The sequence below is a fragment of the Hyperolius riggenbachi genome, chromosome 9 (assembly GCF_040937935.1).
Source record: "Hyperolius riggenbachi isolate aHypRig1 chromosome 9, aHypRig1.pri, whole genome shotgun sequence".
NCBI lineage: Eukaryota > Metazoa > Chordata > Amphibia > Anura > Hyperoliidae > Hyperolius > Hyperolius riggenbachi.
Window position 1 is genome coordinate 169,310,910 of NC_090654.1, and position 19,104 is coordinate 169,330,013.

At 41.6% G+C, this 19,104-nt stretch overlaps 1 protein-coding gene across 4 annotated transcripts in view; it reads left to right on the forward strand.

Moving 5' to 3' along the window:
* The window catches only part of CACNA2D3 (calcium voltage-gated channel auxiliary subunit alpha2delta 3), a 1,137,695-nt gene that overhangs the window by 515,593 nt on the left and 602,998 nt on the right, over positions 1 to 19,104 (forward strand). For all 4 annotated transcript variants that reach the window (XM_068253668.1, XM_068253670.1, XM_068253669.1 and 1 more), the window contains 5 exons: positions 4,020 to 4,065; positions 4,149 to 4,246; positions 5,535 to 5,628; positions 9,604 to 9,699; positions 16,001 to 16,122. In XM_068253668.1, the coding sequence (XP_068109769.1) occupies positions 4,020 to 4,065; positions 4,149 to 4,246; positions 5,535 to 5,628; positions 9,604 to 9,699; positions 16,001 to 16,122 (456 nt within the window). The remainder of the gene's footprint in view (positions 1 to 4,019; positions 4,066 to 4,148; positions 4,247 to 5,534; positions 5,629 to 9,603; positions 9,700 to 16,000; positions 16,123 to 19,104) is intronic.

Consider the following 19,104-nt stretch of genomic DNA (forward strand, 5'->3'; position numbering starts at 1 on the left):
AAAACGTTTTTCCTCCATGCGCAGATCATGTCCTCTAGTCCTTTGAGAAGGCCTAGGGACAAAAAGCTCATCCGCCAAGCTATTATATTGCCCTCTGATGTATTTATACATGTTAATTAGATCTCCTCTAAGGCGTCTTTTCTCTAGACTAAATAAACCCAGTTTATCTAACCTTTCTTGGTAAGTGAGACCTTCCATCCCACGTATCAATTTTGTTGCTCGTCTCTGCACCTGCTCTAAAACTGCAATATCTTTTTTGTAATGTGGTGCCCAGAACTGAATTCCATATTCCAGATGTGGCCTTACTAGAGAGTTAAACAGGGGCAATATTATGCTAGCATCTCGAGTTTTTATTTCCCTTTTAATGCATCCCAAAATTTTGTTAGCTTTAGCTGCAGCGGCTTGGCATTGAGTACGATTATTTAACTTGTTGTCGATGAGTACTCCTAAGTCCTTCTCCAAGTTTGATGTCCCCAACTGTATCCCATTTATTTTGTATGGTGTTAGACCATTGGTACGACCAAAATGCATGACTTTACATTTGTCAACATTGAATTTCATCTGCCATGTATGTGCCCATATAGCCATCCTATCCAGATCCTGTTGCAATATAACACTATCTTCCTCAGAGTTGATGATTCTGCACAATTTTGTATCATCTGCAAAAATAGCAACATTGCTCACTACTGTATCCACTAGGTCATTAATAAATAAATTGAAGAGCACTGGACCCAGTACAGACCCCTGTGGGACCCCACTGCTAACAGTCTCCCATTTTGAGTATGATCCATTGACCACAACTCTTTGTTTTCTGTCCATTAGCCAGTTCCCTATCCAAGCACACAGACTCTTCCCCAGTCCTTGCATCCTCATCTTTTGCACCAGACTTTTGTGGGGAACAGTGTCGAATGCCTTAGCAAAGTCTAAGTATATCACATCTACAGCATTCCCAATATCCATATTAGCATTCACTACCTCATAAAAGCTGAGCATGTTAGTCAAACAGGACCTGTCTTTAGTAAACCCATGTTGATGCTGAGAAATAAGATTATTTTCTACTATGAAGTCATGTATAGTATCTCTTAGTAACCCCTCAAATAGTTTGCATACAACTGATGTTAAGCTTACAGGTCTATAATTTCCTGGATCTGATTTTTTGCCCTTCTTAAATAATGGGAAAACGTGGGCTGTACGCCAATCCACTGGGACTCTGCCAGTTGCAAGAGAGTCACAAAAGATAAGATAAAGGGGTTTATCTATAACTGAACTTAATTCCCTTAGGACCCGAGGATGCATGCCATCCGGGCCAGGTGCCTTGTCTATTTTTAATTTATTTAGTCTTGCCTTTACTTCTTCCTGCGTTAAGTATTTAATATTACAGTTAGAAGATTGAGACTCTTCCGCCTCTGTAATTTGCAACAGTGCTGTTTCCTTTGTAAAGACAGAAGCAAAGAAAGCATTTAATAACTCTGCCTTACCTTGGTCATCCACCATTGAGTTCCCACCCTCATCCTTTAGGAGTCCTATACAGTCAACCTTTCTTTTTTTAGAGTTGATGTACTTGTAAAACTTTTTTGGGTTAGATTTGATATCCCTAGCGATTTGATTTTCAGCTTCGATCTTTGCCAGCCTAATTTCTTTTTTACAATTTTTATTGCACTCCTTATAATTGCTTAGTGCAGTCTCGGTCCCCTCCTGTTTTAGGACCTTATAGGCATTCTTTTTCCTCTTCATTTTATCTTTAACCTTTCTATTCATCCATAGAGGCCTTTTTTTATTCCTAGACATTTTGTTTCCATATGGGATATACATACTACAATATTGATTGAGAATACGTTTAAAAGCTTGCCATTTCCCTTCAGTGTCCTCCCCTTGTAGTACATTATCCCAGTTCACCAAACTTAGTGCCTGCCTGATTTGATTGAACTTTGCTTTTCTAAAATTCATAGTTTTAGTGGTCCCGCTGCCCCGTGGCCTATCAGTCACCAGATCAAACGTTATCATGTTGTGATCACTATTTCCCAAATGTTCTTGAACCTGCACATTTGATACATTATCTGGTCTATTCGAAATGATCAGATCCAGTAACGCATTCCCCCTAGTTGGTTCCGTTACCATTTGAGTCAAGTAATTGTCCTGTAGTGCTGCCAGAAATCTGCTGCTTTTACCAGAATGGGTAGCCTCAATACCCCAGTCAATGTCTGGAAAGTTGAAGTCGCCCATAACTATGACCTCATTTTTACTTGCCGCTTTTTCAATTTGCTGTAGTAATTGCAGTTCTGCAGCTTCATTAATATGAGGTGGTCTGTAGCATACCCCAATAAGCAATTGGCAACTTTTATTTCCACCATGAATATTTACCCAAACGGACTCCACATCTTCGCAATCTTCCTCCATCTCATCGTTGAGGACAGCTGTAAAAGAATTCTTAACAAAGAGACAAACCCCTCCACCTTTTTTCCCTGTTCTATCCCTCCTGAACACATTGTATCCTTTTAAATTGGCTATCCAGTCATGACTTTCATCCATCCATGTCTCGGTTATTCCCACAATGTCATAGCCTTTGTCATTCAGAATGAACTCTAGTTCATCTATTTTATTTGCAAGGCTCCGAGCATTGGTTATCATGCACTTTATATTTTTACCACCACATTTACCAATTTTGTTTACCTGAAATGGGCTACTTGAAGTTTTACCAACCTCCTTAATCTTTACACTGTCCCCACCCCCCTCTCCACCCCCCATAATGTTAGGCTCCCACTGTCTTTTTACCTTATCTTGTCTATATGTTGAGACTTTATCCTCCCGCCTCCCCCCAGATCCTAGTTTAAAATCTCCTCCAACCGTTTAGCCATCTTCTCCCCCACCACTATTATCATTATTATTATTATTTATTGTATTTATAAAGCGCCAACATATTACGCAGCGCTGTGTAAATATTGTTTTATAGTGAAATTCAATGCGGCGCCATTTTTATACATCTGTGCCATGAACCATTTTTATCTGATGCCACAGGGTTACAGTGCTACAGTAGTATATATTAAGCTTTATTAGTAATTCTTAGGTTCAGTTGCTAGGAAACATTAAAAATCCCTGAAACTAGTAGATGTAGTCAATACGATAAATGCACTACATTGTTTGTTGTTTTTATATTTTTAAGTACGTTTTGTCTGTATTTCATATTCTTCAATGCAACTTATCATCTGTCACATTGGCTCCAGCAAACTGTTCAGTGAATCCCTCTCCTGTAAGAAATGTATTTCATGCCATTTGTACACATTATAGAAAGGAAAACTCAGGAATGTTCTGCCCACAATAATATACCACATAAACTTCCTTCTGGGCTGATATATTCCTGTCTAGAGATGTTGAGTACATAGAATTTTCTCTTCGTAAATAGCAAACGCAAACTTCCGCAAATGTTTGTGAACTGCCATAGACTTCAATGGGCAGGCAAATTGTAAAACCTACAAAGACTGTTTATGGCCACAAAAGTGATGGAAAAGTGGTTTGAAGGGGTCCAACACCTGTACTGTGGCATGCCTGGATGGGTATCCATGCTAAAAGTCCCACCAAAAATTACAGAGTTGACGCACAGGCGGGTTTTAATCTCTAAAGGTATTACTTCAGGTGTCTCTATCGCACACTTGAAACAAGCATGTGGTCAAACTTTATTGAGAGCACCAGATGTGTACACTTAAGGGGTCAGAGCCATCCGGTTAAAGTACTTGAGGTACAGAATGAACAGGACAGTCAAGCAATAGGCATTGTTAAATGGAAATAAATATGGCAGTCTTCATATCCCTTTTATCACATGGGCACTTTAGGCACAGACAAAAAAAAATAAAAAAATCTGTCAGTGACTTTCTACACCGTATTAAGAAAATATTTTATGTTTTGTTTAAAATATTCCATTGACAATATCACTATTAAATGATTGATTAACTTCAGTATCAGTATAGGTTGAACTGAGATGCAAAACTTGCTACAAAATAACGTGAACTTTTCTCTAATTATAGGTTTACATGATCTAGAACATCCTGACGTTTCATTGGCTGATGAATGGTGGGTATATCAGGTGCAGTTTTTTTAATGAAGTTAATGACACCATTGTGCTCTAAATGGACTAATGCATTTATTATATTTAGGACCTACTGCAACACAGATCTACACCCAGAACATCGTCACCTCACTCAGTTAAGAGCTATCAGAAAATACCTCACAGGAAAAGAGCCATTACTTGAATGTAAGTAAAAAAGGATAGTTTTACTGCAGTCTGTTTCCCATGAAGATTCATGCATTTCATGTGTCAGAGACAGGGGTCAGACAGTGGGGACATCAAGAGGAGAGAGACCACTCTAACAAGAGCCATCACTTAAACCCGGAAAGATGCATTAACCCTTGTACAGCAAATGCAAACATACAAAATGTTCTTCTGTCACGGTCAACATTGTTCAGCGTCTTTTTGGCCTGTAAAAATCCCCAAATCAACACCATGTTCCTATAGTGCACAGGTGTCAAACACAAGGCCCGTGGGCCGAATGTGGCCCTCCTTGACATTTCATGTGGCCTTCCAGAGCCTTAAATATGTATCAATGTAAGCAGGAAAAGAACAATAGCACACAGCCTTTCCATCCAGAGGAGAACACTGATGACAGTGTTTCTGGTTGAAACATTGCCAGTTTGAGCTGAGCTGAGGAGCAGCAACAACCCAGTTTTTGCTGGTGCTGCATCTTGGCTACACACCGCCCCATTATCTTTTTTTGGATTTCTGAAGTATGGATGAAGTTCAAATAAAATAAAAAAATCAGTTATTCTGTAAAGTATTACCTAAACTGAGTAAAAGGATTTAAAATAAACACATGATGTACCTGCAAGCGAAAATTGCATACTTACCTCGCTGTCAGTTCCTCTCAGAAGCTTACCATTTTCTTCTTACAATGATTCCTTCCAGTTCTGACAAGATGTTGTCAGAACTAAATTATAGCAATCGCTGTCAGTTATAAATTAAAGGACAACTGAGGAGTAAGGTAATCTCCATGCTTCACTATGTGCCAAGTGGGCAATATTACAGTTCAACAGTTTGCTGACCCTGAAGCTGTAATGGGGTAATGACCATTTTCACAGTGGAGGACGGAGAATTCCATTGATCACAGTGGACAAACAGGACACAGGGGAGGAAAAAGAGATTGCTGAGGAGGTCAGTATGGCGTGTTTATGTTTATTTTGACTTTACTAATAATTTTCAGTTCAGGTTTGCTTTAAGAATAGCACCCTAAGCATTGCTTCTGTCTGTAAAAAGGTGAATTGTTACCAGAAAATTAACAGGTGATACGATTAAAAGCTCTGTTTCTGCAACGTACTTCCATCCATCTCAAATAACATGTTTTCAGTGATAGTTCAAACCTCACATATATCACCATTTCACCTTTTCATTTTCTAACATAATCTCTGATGAACTGTATGTGTGCTGTGTAGCATGAGAAAGTAGGAATATATAAAATAGAATGTCACAGTCTATTGTTCTGATACAGGTGACAAAGAGCTAATACAAGAAGTTCTGTTTGATGCCGTGGTGAGTGCCCCACTGGAAGCATATTGGACCAGCCTTGCACTGAACAAGTCAGAGTGAGTCTATGTACCATGTACTATGTCATGCCATTTCCACATAAGTGGAGCCAAGACCATAACTACAATCATAGCACATCATGCAGCTGCTATGTGGCCCAGTGGCACAAAGAGGCTTATTATGTCTTGCAACTACCAGCAATCTATACATATACAGTGGGGAGCAAAAGTCTGGGCAACCTTGTTAATCGTCATGATTTTCCTGTATAAATCGTTGGTTGTTAGGATAAAAATGTCAGTTAAATATATCATATAGGAGACACACACAGTGATATCTAAGAAGTGAAATTAAGTTTATTGGATGTACAAAAAGTGAGCAATAATTGTTTAAACAAAATTAGGCAGGTGCATAAATTTGGGCACCACAAAAAAGAAATGAAATCAATATTTAGTAGATCCTCCTTTTGCAGAAATTACAGCCTCTAAACGCTTCCTGTAGGTTCCAATGAGAGTCTGGTTGACAGTATTTTGGACCATTCCTCTTTACAAAACATCTCTAGTTCATTCAGCAGGAGAACAGAGGCTCCAAAAGGATAAAAGGAAGCTAAATGAGCTTAAAAACCAAATTGTCTTGGTAAATAGAGGAGGTAGTGGTGGACTTACCTCCTCCAAGTAGACACACATCGACTGTAGTAAAGACAGTCAATATATTTTATTTATGAACTCCAAATATGCAACACGTTTCACCGGTTTGATTCCGCTTCATCAGGCAATAACAACGGAGCAATAGCATATGTGGTCAGTAGAAGAGCCAGGCACCTCCAGCTATTAGTTTGGAATTCAGCTCATGGCTTGCAGACCCCCAGCACAGCTGAGCGACATATTTTACGTAATTTAAAACAATGAGAAGCACCTGATTTTATACATTTTTTTGCAGTCGTGACTCGTCACATGACCAATGCTACGCTGTGTAGCTAGTTCCAGATTCAATATCTCTTCATCAGTCCAAACTGGCCCCTTCCCAGCACTGCAGAAAGGTGAGGTCCCAGCACTGCAGAAAGTTGAGTTGTAATGAGTTATCAGCCTGGGATGTGGCACCCTGCCTCTAATACTAATCTAATGAAGAGCTGACTCCACAGCAGACCTGCAGTCATGTGACCATTGCTAAAAAGTAAAAAGTCAGGCACTTACTAGTTTTAGTGAATTAGGTTATGCATGTCATTGAGCTTTGCAAAGGGTTCAGATAACTATGAGTTAAAGGACAACTGAAGTGAGAAGAATATGGAGACTGTCATATGTATTTCCTTTTAAACAATTTTCAACAAACAACAGTTGCCTGGCAGCCCTGCTGAACTATTTGGCTGCAGTAATGTCTGATTAACACCAGAAAGAAAGCATGCAGCTAATCTTGTCAGATCTGACAATAATGTCAGAAACACCTGATCTGCATATGCTTGTTCAGGGGCTATGGCTAAAAATATTAGAGGCAAAGGATCAGCAAGATAGCCAGGCAACTCAGCGTCATGGAATATGCTGGTGCTTTAAAAATCAATAATAATAATAATAACTTTAAACTAAACTAAACTAATTGTTTAAAAGGAAATAAATATGTCAGCCTCCATATACCTCTAGTTACAGTTGTTCTTTTAAGAACTGTATGAATCCTGGCTCAATATTTTCTACTGCTACTGTATTCCTATTTTATTTTTTCTGTTGCTGTGATGGTTAAGAATCAGAGCCTTAAAGGTGTGTATACACACACAGACACACACACACGTGCTGTTGTCCACAGGGATCATGACTCAATCCTTCTGGCGACAGTTGAGGGCCGGGTGCTGTAAAGACATAACACTAAAGCCGCATCTACATGAGTAGATGTGGCCGCGATGCTCCTTATCAATCGAGCCACTGATGCGGCTCGATTGATAAGATCCGACAGGACGGATCTCCGCACCGCCGATTCCCTGCTCCATTCCCGCGAGGGGACAATGGCAGGGAATCGTGCGGGAGATAAGCGGCGCCGGCGGGGACGAGCGGGCACGAGCGGGGAATCGAATGCGGCGCACGCGCGGCGAGCGGGGACGCGGCGGGCACGCGGAAGAGGCGATCCGGCGGCTAATCGAGCCGCCGGATCGCTGCAATGTCCCATGGTGTAGATGGGGCTTAAAGGGAACCTAAACTGAGAAGGATATGGATTTTTCCTTTTAACATAATACCAGTTGCCTGACTCTCCTGCTGATCCTGTGTTGCCAATACTTTCAGCCACAGCCCCTGAACAAGCATGCAGATCAGGTGCTCTGACTGAAGTCAGACTGGATTAGCTGCATGCTTGTTTCAGGTGTGTGATTCAGCCCTACTTCAGCCAAAGGGATCAGGACTGCCAGGCAACTGGTATTGATTAAAAGGAAACATCCATATCCCTCTCAGTTTAGGTTCCCTTTAAGGCCCCGTTTACACTCAATCAGTTGGTATGCGTTAGTATGCATTAGTACACGTTAGTAGTAGTACATATTAAAAATGTTAAGTGTGAACGGTGCCGTAGGAAAACATGGGCATTACTTTGAAAATCAGTTTTCTTTCAGTTATAACTCAGAGCTACTGATTAAGTGTAAAAGGACCCTTACTTACAGACTTGTGATGATGCATACAGTTGCTACAGAGCAGAGAAGGGGGATGACATTCATACAGAGAACAATGAAGTTAGGTAAATATGGAGGAAAACCATACCCTTGGCCTGTGCTCAGCTGAGATGATCCAGCACTCCATATCTCTTGGCCATGCATGGGAAGGGTCGGAGGCGACCATACCAATAATATATTCTCGGCAAATGTGGACCTGACAGGCCACTTTGGCCAAGGACCATCTAACATGTGTACGGTGATGTAAATATAGGGTAGCAACCCTTGTGACCGCAGAGGGAGGGCAGCAGGGAGGAGGGGCCCGGACTTCTTTCTTCCTCCTCCACCAAAGTAAAATTGTATAGCAATCCCCTAGTCCACAGGGAGCTCACTTGGAGCATACATATTGGATCCCTGAACTGTCAATATTAGCATTTTAAGCTATCTAATAAAGATTTAGTTCATACTTTTAAACACAAAGAACGCCTTCTTCTTATCTTTTTTTACAGTCCACCTCCCAACATCCCCTTCCCCCCAAATGCTCCTTTGGCTTTCAGACCCACAAATCAGCATGACACAGGGGGTTCTGAAACTACTACCTGTGGATGCATTAGCGGAAACGCCGCGGTGGAGGGACGGGACACCGGCACCACCAGAGGGTGTAAAACCGCTGGGCTTAACAGCCCGATAGGCGCTTTATTCATTGAAACCACGTAAGTGCGCTGATTGAATCACGTGTGCATCACCTTTCACCTGGGGAGTGTGACCCTTGGCAGTAGTCACAGTAACGCACTATGTGCAGTCTGTTTACCTTTTAGCAGATTTAAGGAATGTGAGAAGAGGAGCGCTGTCTTTCATCATTGCGTAATTGACTCCTATGGGACTTGTGACAGCGAAAAAGTGCTTTTGAATAGTTTTGGACAGTCCTAACAGGACAGGTACAGTTTGTTGTGTTATTGCACAGTAACAAAACCTGCCCCAACATCCGTTCTGCTCCACTAACTTGCACGTTAGCCCAGTGGGTAACTTTTAAGCACATTTTGTATGCTGAAAAATTAGGCTTATACGTGAGTATATACAGTAGGCACTGGCAAATCCCACATATATATATATTATTGTAATTTATTTCTTTTTTTATTGTTTGTATAGAATTTTTGCTTTTCACTGGGGCTAATTTATCAGGACAGAAGTAGAGAAAACTGGAGGAAAAGTGAGGCAGTTGGCAAGAACTGCCAATCAAGTTTTATTTGTAGAATGAAATAAGGGTCCTGATTGGATGCTATCTATGGACATCTACTTCTGTTTTCTTACCGAATGTGTTAGTAAATCAGCCCCACTGTGAGTTAATGTTTTTTGTTATGTCCTTTACATACATTTTATAATTATTTATCTTTTCTATTTGTATTTGATTTTTTAGGAATTCTGACAAAGATGTGGAGATAGCTTTCCTTGGCACTCGCACTGGACTGAAACGTGTGAATCTATTTGTGGGCCCAGAGCAGCTAACTTACAAGTAGGTAGTAATTAGCTACTGATTCTCATTCTGATTGCCTCGTCCTTAAACTAAAACAATCACAAACATTTGATCACAAATAAACATTAAAATGAGAGGATTTGGAAGAATGTGAGTGTTTCCATAGTGAGTCACTGAAGCAAGCATTTGAGAAATACTGTACTTCCACTTTTTTTTTATATTTGGTTCACCAATCCTTTTGCACCCTCCACCCCCTTCCCCATCTCTCACCTCACCCTTTGTATTTCACGCATGGCTCTTTTTTTCCCCCCTTTCCTTTCTATCCCCTACTCTTTATCCTCACCTTCCCTTTATTTCCCCTTCCCAGATGTGTGTCCTTTATTCTACCCCTTATGCTTCCACCCCCCCCCCCCCCCACACACACACACACACACCCTAGTATCCTTTTTTTCACTCTTTTCCTTAGCCTTCACCTTTCCACTTTTTCGCAGCACTTTCAAGGATTGCTATCAGATACAGATTCTTCCCCAAGAGAAACCGTAGTCCTCTAGCCTGTTACAGAAACACCACTAGTAATCACATGGGCTTTCCCCTCCTCCCCACACACTCACTTGACCCAAGCATCACTGGCAATTGCCAACTTCGAGGGGACAAAGCAAATGCTGCACAGCTCATGTTTATACTGCACACAGGGGAGTTAGGTACACAAACATTTGCTGCCTTCATTTTAGCTGGGAAAGGGGAAAGAATAACTGATTCTTCTAAAATTTCTAACCTGCATAACTCTCTTTTCTCTAATACACTAAGCAGATGACATCTAAGCTCTATGGGTAGCTGTAGCTTCAGTTGACTTAATTGAAGAGCCAGCTTCCCAGACACAGGTGCCAAAGCACATCACTTTTGGGCTTTCATTTGCTGTGCACCCTACTTGTGAATTTCCCTATAGTCATTGTGTCTAGTGCCAACTGCATTTCTTTTTTTATAACGTTCTTAAGCTTAAAAAGAAATGCTACCTTTTCAACTTGACCTTAAGCTCAGAAAACAGCAGTTTTGTGTTAAGTTGTTTGCAGAAGTGGATACATGCTTTGAATACAGTGTGCTATGGTGCATTACTTCAGCTTAGTGTAATTTCACCATCTGCAGAAAGTTACGGGACCATTTTCTTTACAATGGAGAAAAATAAATTGAAATTCTTTATAATAAGGAGGACAATATTACTGTAGTGTTTAAGTAATTCTGTCAGGGTATGTATGTATTTTTAAAATTACGTGGCTGTATATGAGCAGGTATCATAAGCGGCATCCATGGAAAAAAAGGTGCCTGGAAAAAAAGGCGCAGGGTTTGCCAGTAGTAGAATGGCACTGAGAATAGTGATACTCTACTACTGAATTTCTATAGTAGAATATTGGTAATATTTACCAATATTTTACTATGGCTTAACAGGTACATTTGAAAAGGGTGCCTGGAAAAAAGTGCGCCTGGTGTAGCCCATATGCCAAATCCGGCTACAAAAGGGCACCTGGTGTAGCCCATATGTGGCAAATTTGGCAACAAAGAGCGCCTTGTGTAGCCCATCTATGCCAAATTTGGCTATAAAGGGCGCCTGGTGTAGCCCATATGCAAAATCCGGCTACAAAAAGGCGCCTGGTGTAGCCCATATATGGCAAATTTGGCAACAAAGCGCCTTGTGTAGCCCATCTATGCCAAATTTGGCTTTAAGGGCGCCTGGTGTAGCCCATATACAAAATTTGTCTACAAAGTGTGCCTGGTGTAGCCAAAAAGCTAGTTTTAGTTTATAAAAAGGATGCTGTTATAGGCAAAATTTGTTGGGCTATAAAAGGGCTCTAGATATAGCTGTGAAAAGTGATAACTATGTCCTAACTTCTCCCTACTCTCACTCAGAACTCTCCCCTGATGGTGCCTAACCCTAAGACCCCCTGGTGGTGCCTAACCCTAACCCCCCTGGTGGTGCTGAACCTAACCCCTTCCTGGTGGTGCCTAACCCTAAGACCACCTGGTGATTACTATGACCTAACTTCTCCATACTCTCACACAGAACCCTCCCCTGGTGGTGCCTAACCCTAACCCCCCTTGGTGGTAACCCCTCCCTGGTGGTAGCTGACCCTAAGACCCCCCCCCCCAGTGATTACTGTCTATGACCCAACTTCTCCCTAGTCTCACACAGAACCCTCCCCTAGTGGTGCCTAACCCTAACCCCCCTGGTGGTGCCTAACCCTAAGACCTCCCTTGGTGGTGCCTAACCCTAAGACCACCCTGGTGATTACTATGACCTAACTTCCCCCTACTTTCACACAGATCCCTCCCCTGGTGATGCCTTACCCTAAGACCCCCCTAGTGGTGCCGAACCCTAAGACCCCCCCCCTGCTTATGATGCCTAATCCTACCCCCTGCAACCCCGAATCAAAAATCTTGGCTATAGAAGGGCATCCTTTTGTAGCAGAATCAAAAACCTTGTAGCCAAAAACCTTGTAGCTGATTCAAAAATATGGTCTACAAAGGGGCATCCTTTTGTAGCAGAATCAAAAACCTTGTAGGCAAAAACCGTGTGGCCGAATAAAAAAATATGTGCTACAAAGGGGCGCCCTTTTGTAGCAGAATCAAAAACCTTGTAGCCATACTAGCCAAAAACCTTGTAGCTGAATCAAAAATATGGGCTACAATTGGGCATCCTTTTATTGCAGAATCAAAGGCCTTGTAGCTGAATCAAAAATATGGGCTACAAAGGGGCGCCCTTTTGTAGCAGAATCAAAAACCTTATAGCCAAATAAAAAATATGGGTTACAAAGGGGTGCCCTTTTGTAGCAGAATTAAAAACCTTGTAGCCAAATGAAAAATATGGGTTACAAAGGGGCACCCTTTTGTAGCCGAATTGAAAACCTTGTAGCCGAAAAAAAAACTTGGACGCCCTTTTCACCACCTTGTAGTCCATATTTGCAGAAATAGCATTGAAGTCTATGGAGGCGCCCTTTTAATACAGATTGCTCGGGCGCCCTTTTCAGCTGGTTCTGGCTTAACCTAACCCCACTTTCACACAGAACTCTCCACTAATGGTGCCTAACCCTAAGATCCCCTCCTGGTGGTGCCTAACCCTAATACTCCCCCCCTGGTGTGGCCTAACCCCCCCCCCCCCAGTGGTGCCTAACCCTAAAACTCCCCCTTGGGATGCATCCCCGTGGTGCCTAAACCTAACACCCCCATGGTGCCTAAATCCCCCTTTGTAGTGTGCCCCCCCCCCTTCCACAAAGCTGCAATAAGTGATTATGTAGGTAAATGTGGGCACCCGGAGGCGCCCGATTAGCGGCAAGAGGGGGGCATTTAGCGCACAAAGGCTTAAGGAAAAGAACATGGCTTGCAGATAACTATATTGCGGCACTGCGCATCGGGCGTTCCGCTCCACAGGAATGAAGATGCGGAATATGCAGACTGATGGAGGAGTATACTGGCAGAAAATGTGGTTCGCTCCACTGCCAAATTCTCTGCAGGGGCGCAAGGGATTACAATACATCTGAAGAGGAGGAAGACCTGGGGAGTCTGATAGCTTACTCTGGGGTCCCGAAGGAGGCATAAAAAGGGGCCTGCCACCTAATCATACTTATGGAAGGAGAGATTAGCTAGGGGCGGCCTCATGTCATTGAACTTCATCATAATCTGTAGCCGATACCCCCCTTCCCATGAGAAATCTTGTCCTTTACTCAAATGGATCATCAGGGGCTATGTATGGCTGATAGAGATGTCGCGAACCTCCGATTTTAGGTTCGCGAACCTCCGCGAAAGGTTCGGTTCGCGAAAAAGTTCGCGAACCGCAATAGACTTCAATGGGGAGGCGAACTTTGAAAATTTTAAAAAAATCTTCCGGCTGGAAAAATGATAGAAAACATGTTTCAAGAGCTCTAATACCTGGAGGCACACCTGATTGAGTGAAATACACATCACTGCTGGAGGACCCGCCCTCGCTCCCTTCTCCAAGCAAGGTCCTTATACCATTTGACTCAATTGTCTGCCTACACTAATTAGTTATGGGACAGCTGCTACACACTCTGCTAGGGAGATTTTAATTAACCTCTTGTGGGTCACCTCCCTCCTACCCTTCTGCCTATTCCCTCCTCCCTCCTACCGGAGGGAGGAGGGTCTCATCTGCCAGGGAATTATCCTATTTCAAAAACCAGTATACATCATACCATGGCTGGGAATAGAACCCAGATCTCACTGTGTGGTGGGCAAGCACACTAACCACAGTACCACTACAGTAGTAACTGAACCGGGCCTAAAATTTACCATTTATGCTCAATGCAATAGAAACATTAGGTTAAGGGAACCTTAACTGAGAGTGATATGGATGTTTCCTGTAAACAATACCAGTTGCCTGGCAGTCCAGCTGATCTTTGTGACTGCAATAGTGGCTGAATCACACCCTGAAACAAGCATGCAGCTAATCCAGTCTGACTTCAGTCAGAGCACCTGATCTGCATGCTTGTTCAGGGGCTGTGGCTAAAAGTATTAGAGACACAGGATCAGCAGGCGATTCAGGCAACTGGTATTATTTTAAAAGGAAAAATCCATATCCTTCTTCGTTTAGGTTCCCTTTAAGGATTTGTAGCATAAAAGCCAACTCACATTGGCTAGGATTTGAACCTGGCTCTCACTGTGTGGTGGGCAAGCACATTAACCACTGTACCACTACAGTGGTAACTGAAGCTGGCCTAAAATTTACCATTTAAATGCTCAATACAAGAGAAAAAGTAGACAAGACAAATAACATTTATATCACACTTTTCTCCTGACGGACTCAAAGCACCAGAGCTGCAGCCACTAGGGCATGCTCTATAGGCAGTAGCAGTGTTAGGAAGACTTGCCTAAGGTCTCCTACTGAATAGGTGCTGGCTTACTGAACAGACAGAGCTGAGATTCGAAATTGTAGGCCAGCTTCAGTTACTACTGTTGTGGTACAGTGGTTACTGTGCTTGCCCACCACACAGTGAGACCCAGGTTCAAATCCTAGCCAATGTGAGTTTACAGGAAACATCCATATCACTCTCAGTTAAGGTTCCCTTTAAGCAACCTAATGTTTCTATTGCATTGAGCATAAATGGTAAATTTTAGGCCCGGTTCAGTTACTACTGTAGGGGTACCGTGGTTAGTGTGCTTGCCCACCACACAGTGAGATCTGGGTTCGATTCCCAGCCATGGTATGATGTATACTGGTTTTTGAAATAGGATAATTCCCTGGCAGATGAGACCCTCCTCCCTCCGGTAGGAGGGAGGAGGGAATAGATAGAAGGGTAGAAGGGAGAAGGGAGAAGGGAGGTGAGAGGAGACTTACAAGAGGCTAATTAAAATCTCTGTAGCAGCTGTCCCATAACTAATTAGTGTAGGCAGACAACTGAGTCAAATGGTATAAGGACCTTGCTTGGAGGAGGGAGGGTGGGCGGGCTTACAGCAGTGAGACCAGTGTGTTTGGCAATAATGTGTCTGCTGACAGTGATATGGAGGCTCAAAGTTTTGCTCAATAGAGCATTATGGGGCGAATCGAACTTCCGCAAAAGTTTGCCTGATGCAGGCGAACGCGAACCCCCAAAGTTCGCCTGGAACCATTCGCAGGCGAACCGTTCACGACATCTCTAATGGCTGATACTGTGTTGAAACCCCTCCCACAGTGTGATGTCAGAACCATGGTGTTGACATTACACTGTGGGAGCCTTGTTGCATTGTAGGAAATAACAGCTGTTTCCAACTGCCAAAAAAGCAAGCAGCAGCTACTTCCACTGACATCACCTGCCAGCAGTAAAAATGACACTATATGATAAATGTCAGAATGTAAATCAGGGGGAAGAAAAATTTTACAATGGGAAAATACTGACTAAATCATTTATACATAATTATTGTATCAATTAAGCACTTTTATTCAATACGTTATTTTCATTGGAGTCCCTCTTTAAATTCCCATGTACCCAGGAAAACAAATAAACTGAGCCAATTAAAGCTAGAAGCTGCTCATCAGTTATCTGGCAGCTGGTTAATGAACCATCAGCTAGAAGAGGCTTTGGGTTGCTCAGCTTAATTCAATCCCTGAGTCAGTAAATATTTGAATGCCTTTAAACAAAAGCTCTGCTGATGTTAATTACCTGTAATTCGCGGCCACGAAAATGATATTTTACGGGGCTTTATTTTACTTATGTGGTGTGAATGAGATTAAATAAAAATGTAAAAGTCTTAAAAAAAATACAAGTGAATCCACTAAGTTACCCATTTGTGTACTATTGTTTGTCTTAATTAAGCAGCAAATGTAATGTGACGTTTGTTTCTCCTATGCTGTTTGAAGAGATTTCCTTAAACCTGAGGACAGAGAGAGCATATACAATGCAGACCACTTTCCTCTATGGTACCGCAGAGCAGCTGAACAGATTCCTGGTAGCTTTGTGTACTCCATCCCATTCAGCACAGGTCAGTTACTATTGATTATTATCCAGTGTTACAGGACCTCCTGCTTGCCTAATATATTTATATTTACATTTCTTGCGTTGATGCCCAGGCATTAGTCATTACACAGCACTCAACGATTAAAAGTATATTCCTGAAAGTAATATTGCTATTGTGTAGTCCATTAGCTGGTTCAAAATACATAATTGCAAGCTGATTTTAGCAGTTAGTAGCAAAGCCCTCCATAAATGCCATCATCACTAAAATTGGCAGGTATAGCAAGGGGAATAATGGGAACTATATATATATGATTTTATTTTTTCTCAGAAAGACCTTGTAGTTTTTGAGAAAGTTGTTTTCAATAATTCACAGTAAAAATGCTTTTTTTACTCAGTAAAATATTTTTCATTTAAAAAACAGTTTTCACTTACATTTTTAAACCGATTTTTTTCAAAAATACAAGGCCTTTTTGAAAAACGTATTTTCGACTTGTTCCCATTATTTCCCTTAGCATACAATGCATAGCAAAAAAAAAAAAAAAAAAAAAAAAAAAAACCAAAAACAACCATACAATGCATAGTCATTTTGTTGATTATAGCATGTATGGGGGCTTTGCTATTAACTTCTAAAGTTGGCACAAAATGTATTACGCAAAACCAATTGAATTTCCAAATCATAATTACATGTGGACTTAATTGCGAAGTGTTATGCAACATTTTGCGTAATTGAAGTCAGTAGATTATTGAAAGGACAACTGTAGTGAAAGGGATAAGGAGGCTGCCATGTTTATTTCCTTTTAAGCAATACCAGTTGCCTGGCAGCCCTGCTGATCCTCTGCCTCTAATACTTTTAGCCACAGCCCTTGAAGAAGCATGCAGCAGATCAGGTGTTTCTGACATTAATGTCAGATCAGACAAGATTAGCTGCATGCTTGTTTGTGGTGTGATTCAGACACCACTGTAGCCAAATAGACCAACAGGACAGCCAGGCAACTGGACTTGGTTAAAAGGAAATAAATATGGCAGATTCCATATTCCTCTCACTTCAGATCTCCTTTAATTATTATTATTATTTTGGATTTATTTAGCGTCAGCATCTTCATTACCATGTTTATATATTTATGCAAGGTGATCATGCCTCCTTTTGTTCTGAGGAGTGAACAAATTTGGTTCACCTCTCCTTTCCTCATAACTGAAGTCACCGGTGTCCCATGGTTTAGTGGCCCTTCTTTGCACCCTCTACAGTTTCAGGATTTCTTATTTGTGTATTGTACCTCTTATAACATTGTGCTGTATGCTGAGGTAACGCACTCCACTTCTGACAATAAGTCATAAACTTGAAGGGTGGCATTTATAAAACATATTTCATGTTTATAGTGCTGCCAATGCCATGCATAACCAATTGTACAGAAACATTAATTTAAAAATTCAACTTTAACTTGACAAAATGCAACACAACCATTCCGGCCATTTTCAGCTTGATTGCACATAACTAGAACATCATCTTGTTTGTTTCAATTGCTTTCAGATGTACCTTTTTTTCTGAAAAGATTTATTTCAAAGTTGAGACTCATAGAAGACTGTCTCCTTGGTGCTATCCCGACATCGGGTTAGGGGAGGTAATACCAATCTGAATTTCAAATCTTCCACATTTGTTTAGTCCATTTATGAATGTTTTCCAAGCGAAAGCCCAACCAGAGAGAGGAATTTCTTTGCAGACGAATTATAGACTCTTTTGCCATATATCCTCAGGGTGTCAAATCCACATTTGTTTTATTGTCTAATTGACTCATTCTGCTGAGAAACATTTCTACAATCCCACACAGCATGGGATCATCATTAGTGGCAGATGTATTAATCTTGCCATTGTTGTCTGACTGACGGGTTCCAGCTTGCATTGGGATTCTAGTAATGTTATTCCAGTGGTGAGGCGGATATTAGTGGGATTGTCCATATTGTACTGTAATCTTGAGGCCTTTTACTTGGACTCTGTCCTTCTTTGTGGTGCATTAAGTTTCTTCTATGTGTGATAAACTAAAACCCTCTTTAAGTTAACCATAAAATATGGATTTCAGGTCAAATATTGAAGCAGCAGTTTATTAAAATGGATCTTTGTTACTAGAAAAACAATGTTTTCCCAACACGTTCTTATGTTCTTTTATTTCTTTTGTCTTTTATCTGGTTTCTTACTCTACCACTTCCTTTTATAATCTCTTCATCTGCAGCTGGAGAGATTTGCCTGCCTGCAACACATCTTCCACCACTAATTCATTACCAAACATCCATCCCGTTTCTGTGCACTGTTCAAAAGGAGCACAATATGCTTTCTATTCATCTATTACCACATGCGAGCCTGTATCACTCTGTGATGTGTACACTCACAAATGCAAGTATATTTTGATGCGGAACACAAAGATTGACAGTGGACACCATGCAACCAGCTCTGTGTGTGTGTGTGTGTGTGTGTGTGTGTGTGTGTGTGTGTGTGTGTGTGTGTGTGTGTGTGTGTGTGTGTGTGTGTGTGTGTGGTGTGTGTGTTGTGTGTGTGTGTGCGTGTGCGTGTGTGTTGTGTGTGTGTGTGTGTTTATTCCTTTCCAATTAACTACATATATGTCTGTGCCTGCACCCAGTAGTCGCCAGTCACTTGCACTTACAGCAATTACCCAGGAATTTCCTTTTTCTAGTCATTACATGAGAAATGTACTCTCTCCAATTCCAATATCTCATAAAAAAAAACACATATTAGTGCAAATTCAATGAAGAGGTACACCTGAGGCTTTAAAAACAATTGAGGAAAGCTGCAACATCATTGCAGTGACACTGACTCCCATGGGACAATGGCTTCAGCAATGGAAGTTACAGAATGCCTAATGTATTGCTGTGGAACATAGTGTGTGTGTGTGTGGGGGGGGGGGGGGGATGAAAGGCTTGCCAACCACTCAGCTTTCTCCTAATATTCCTCACGGAAGACAGGCATGTTCCAAGAAATGGGAAAAGTCTGGATGCA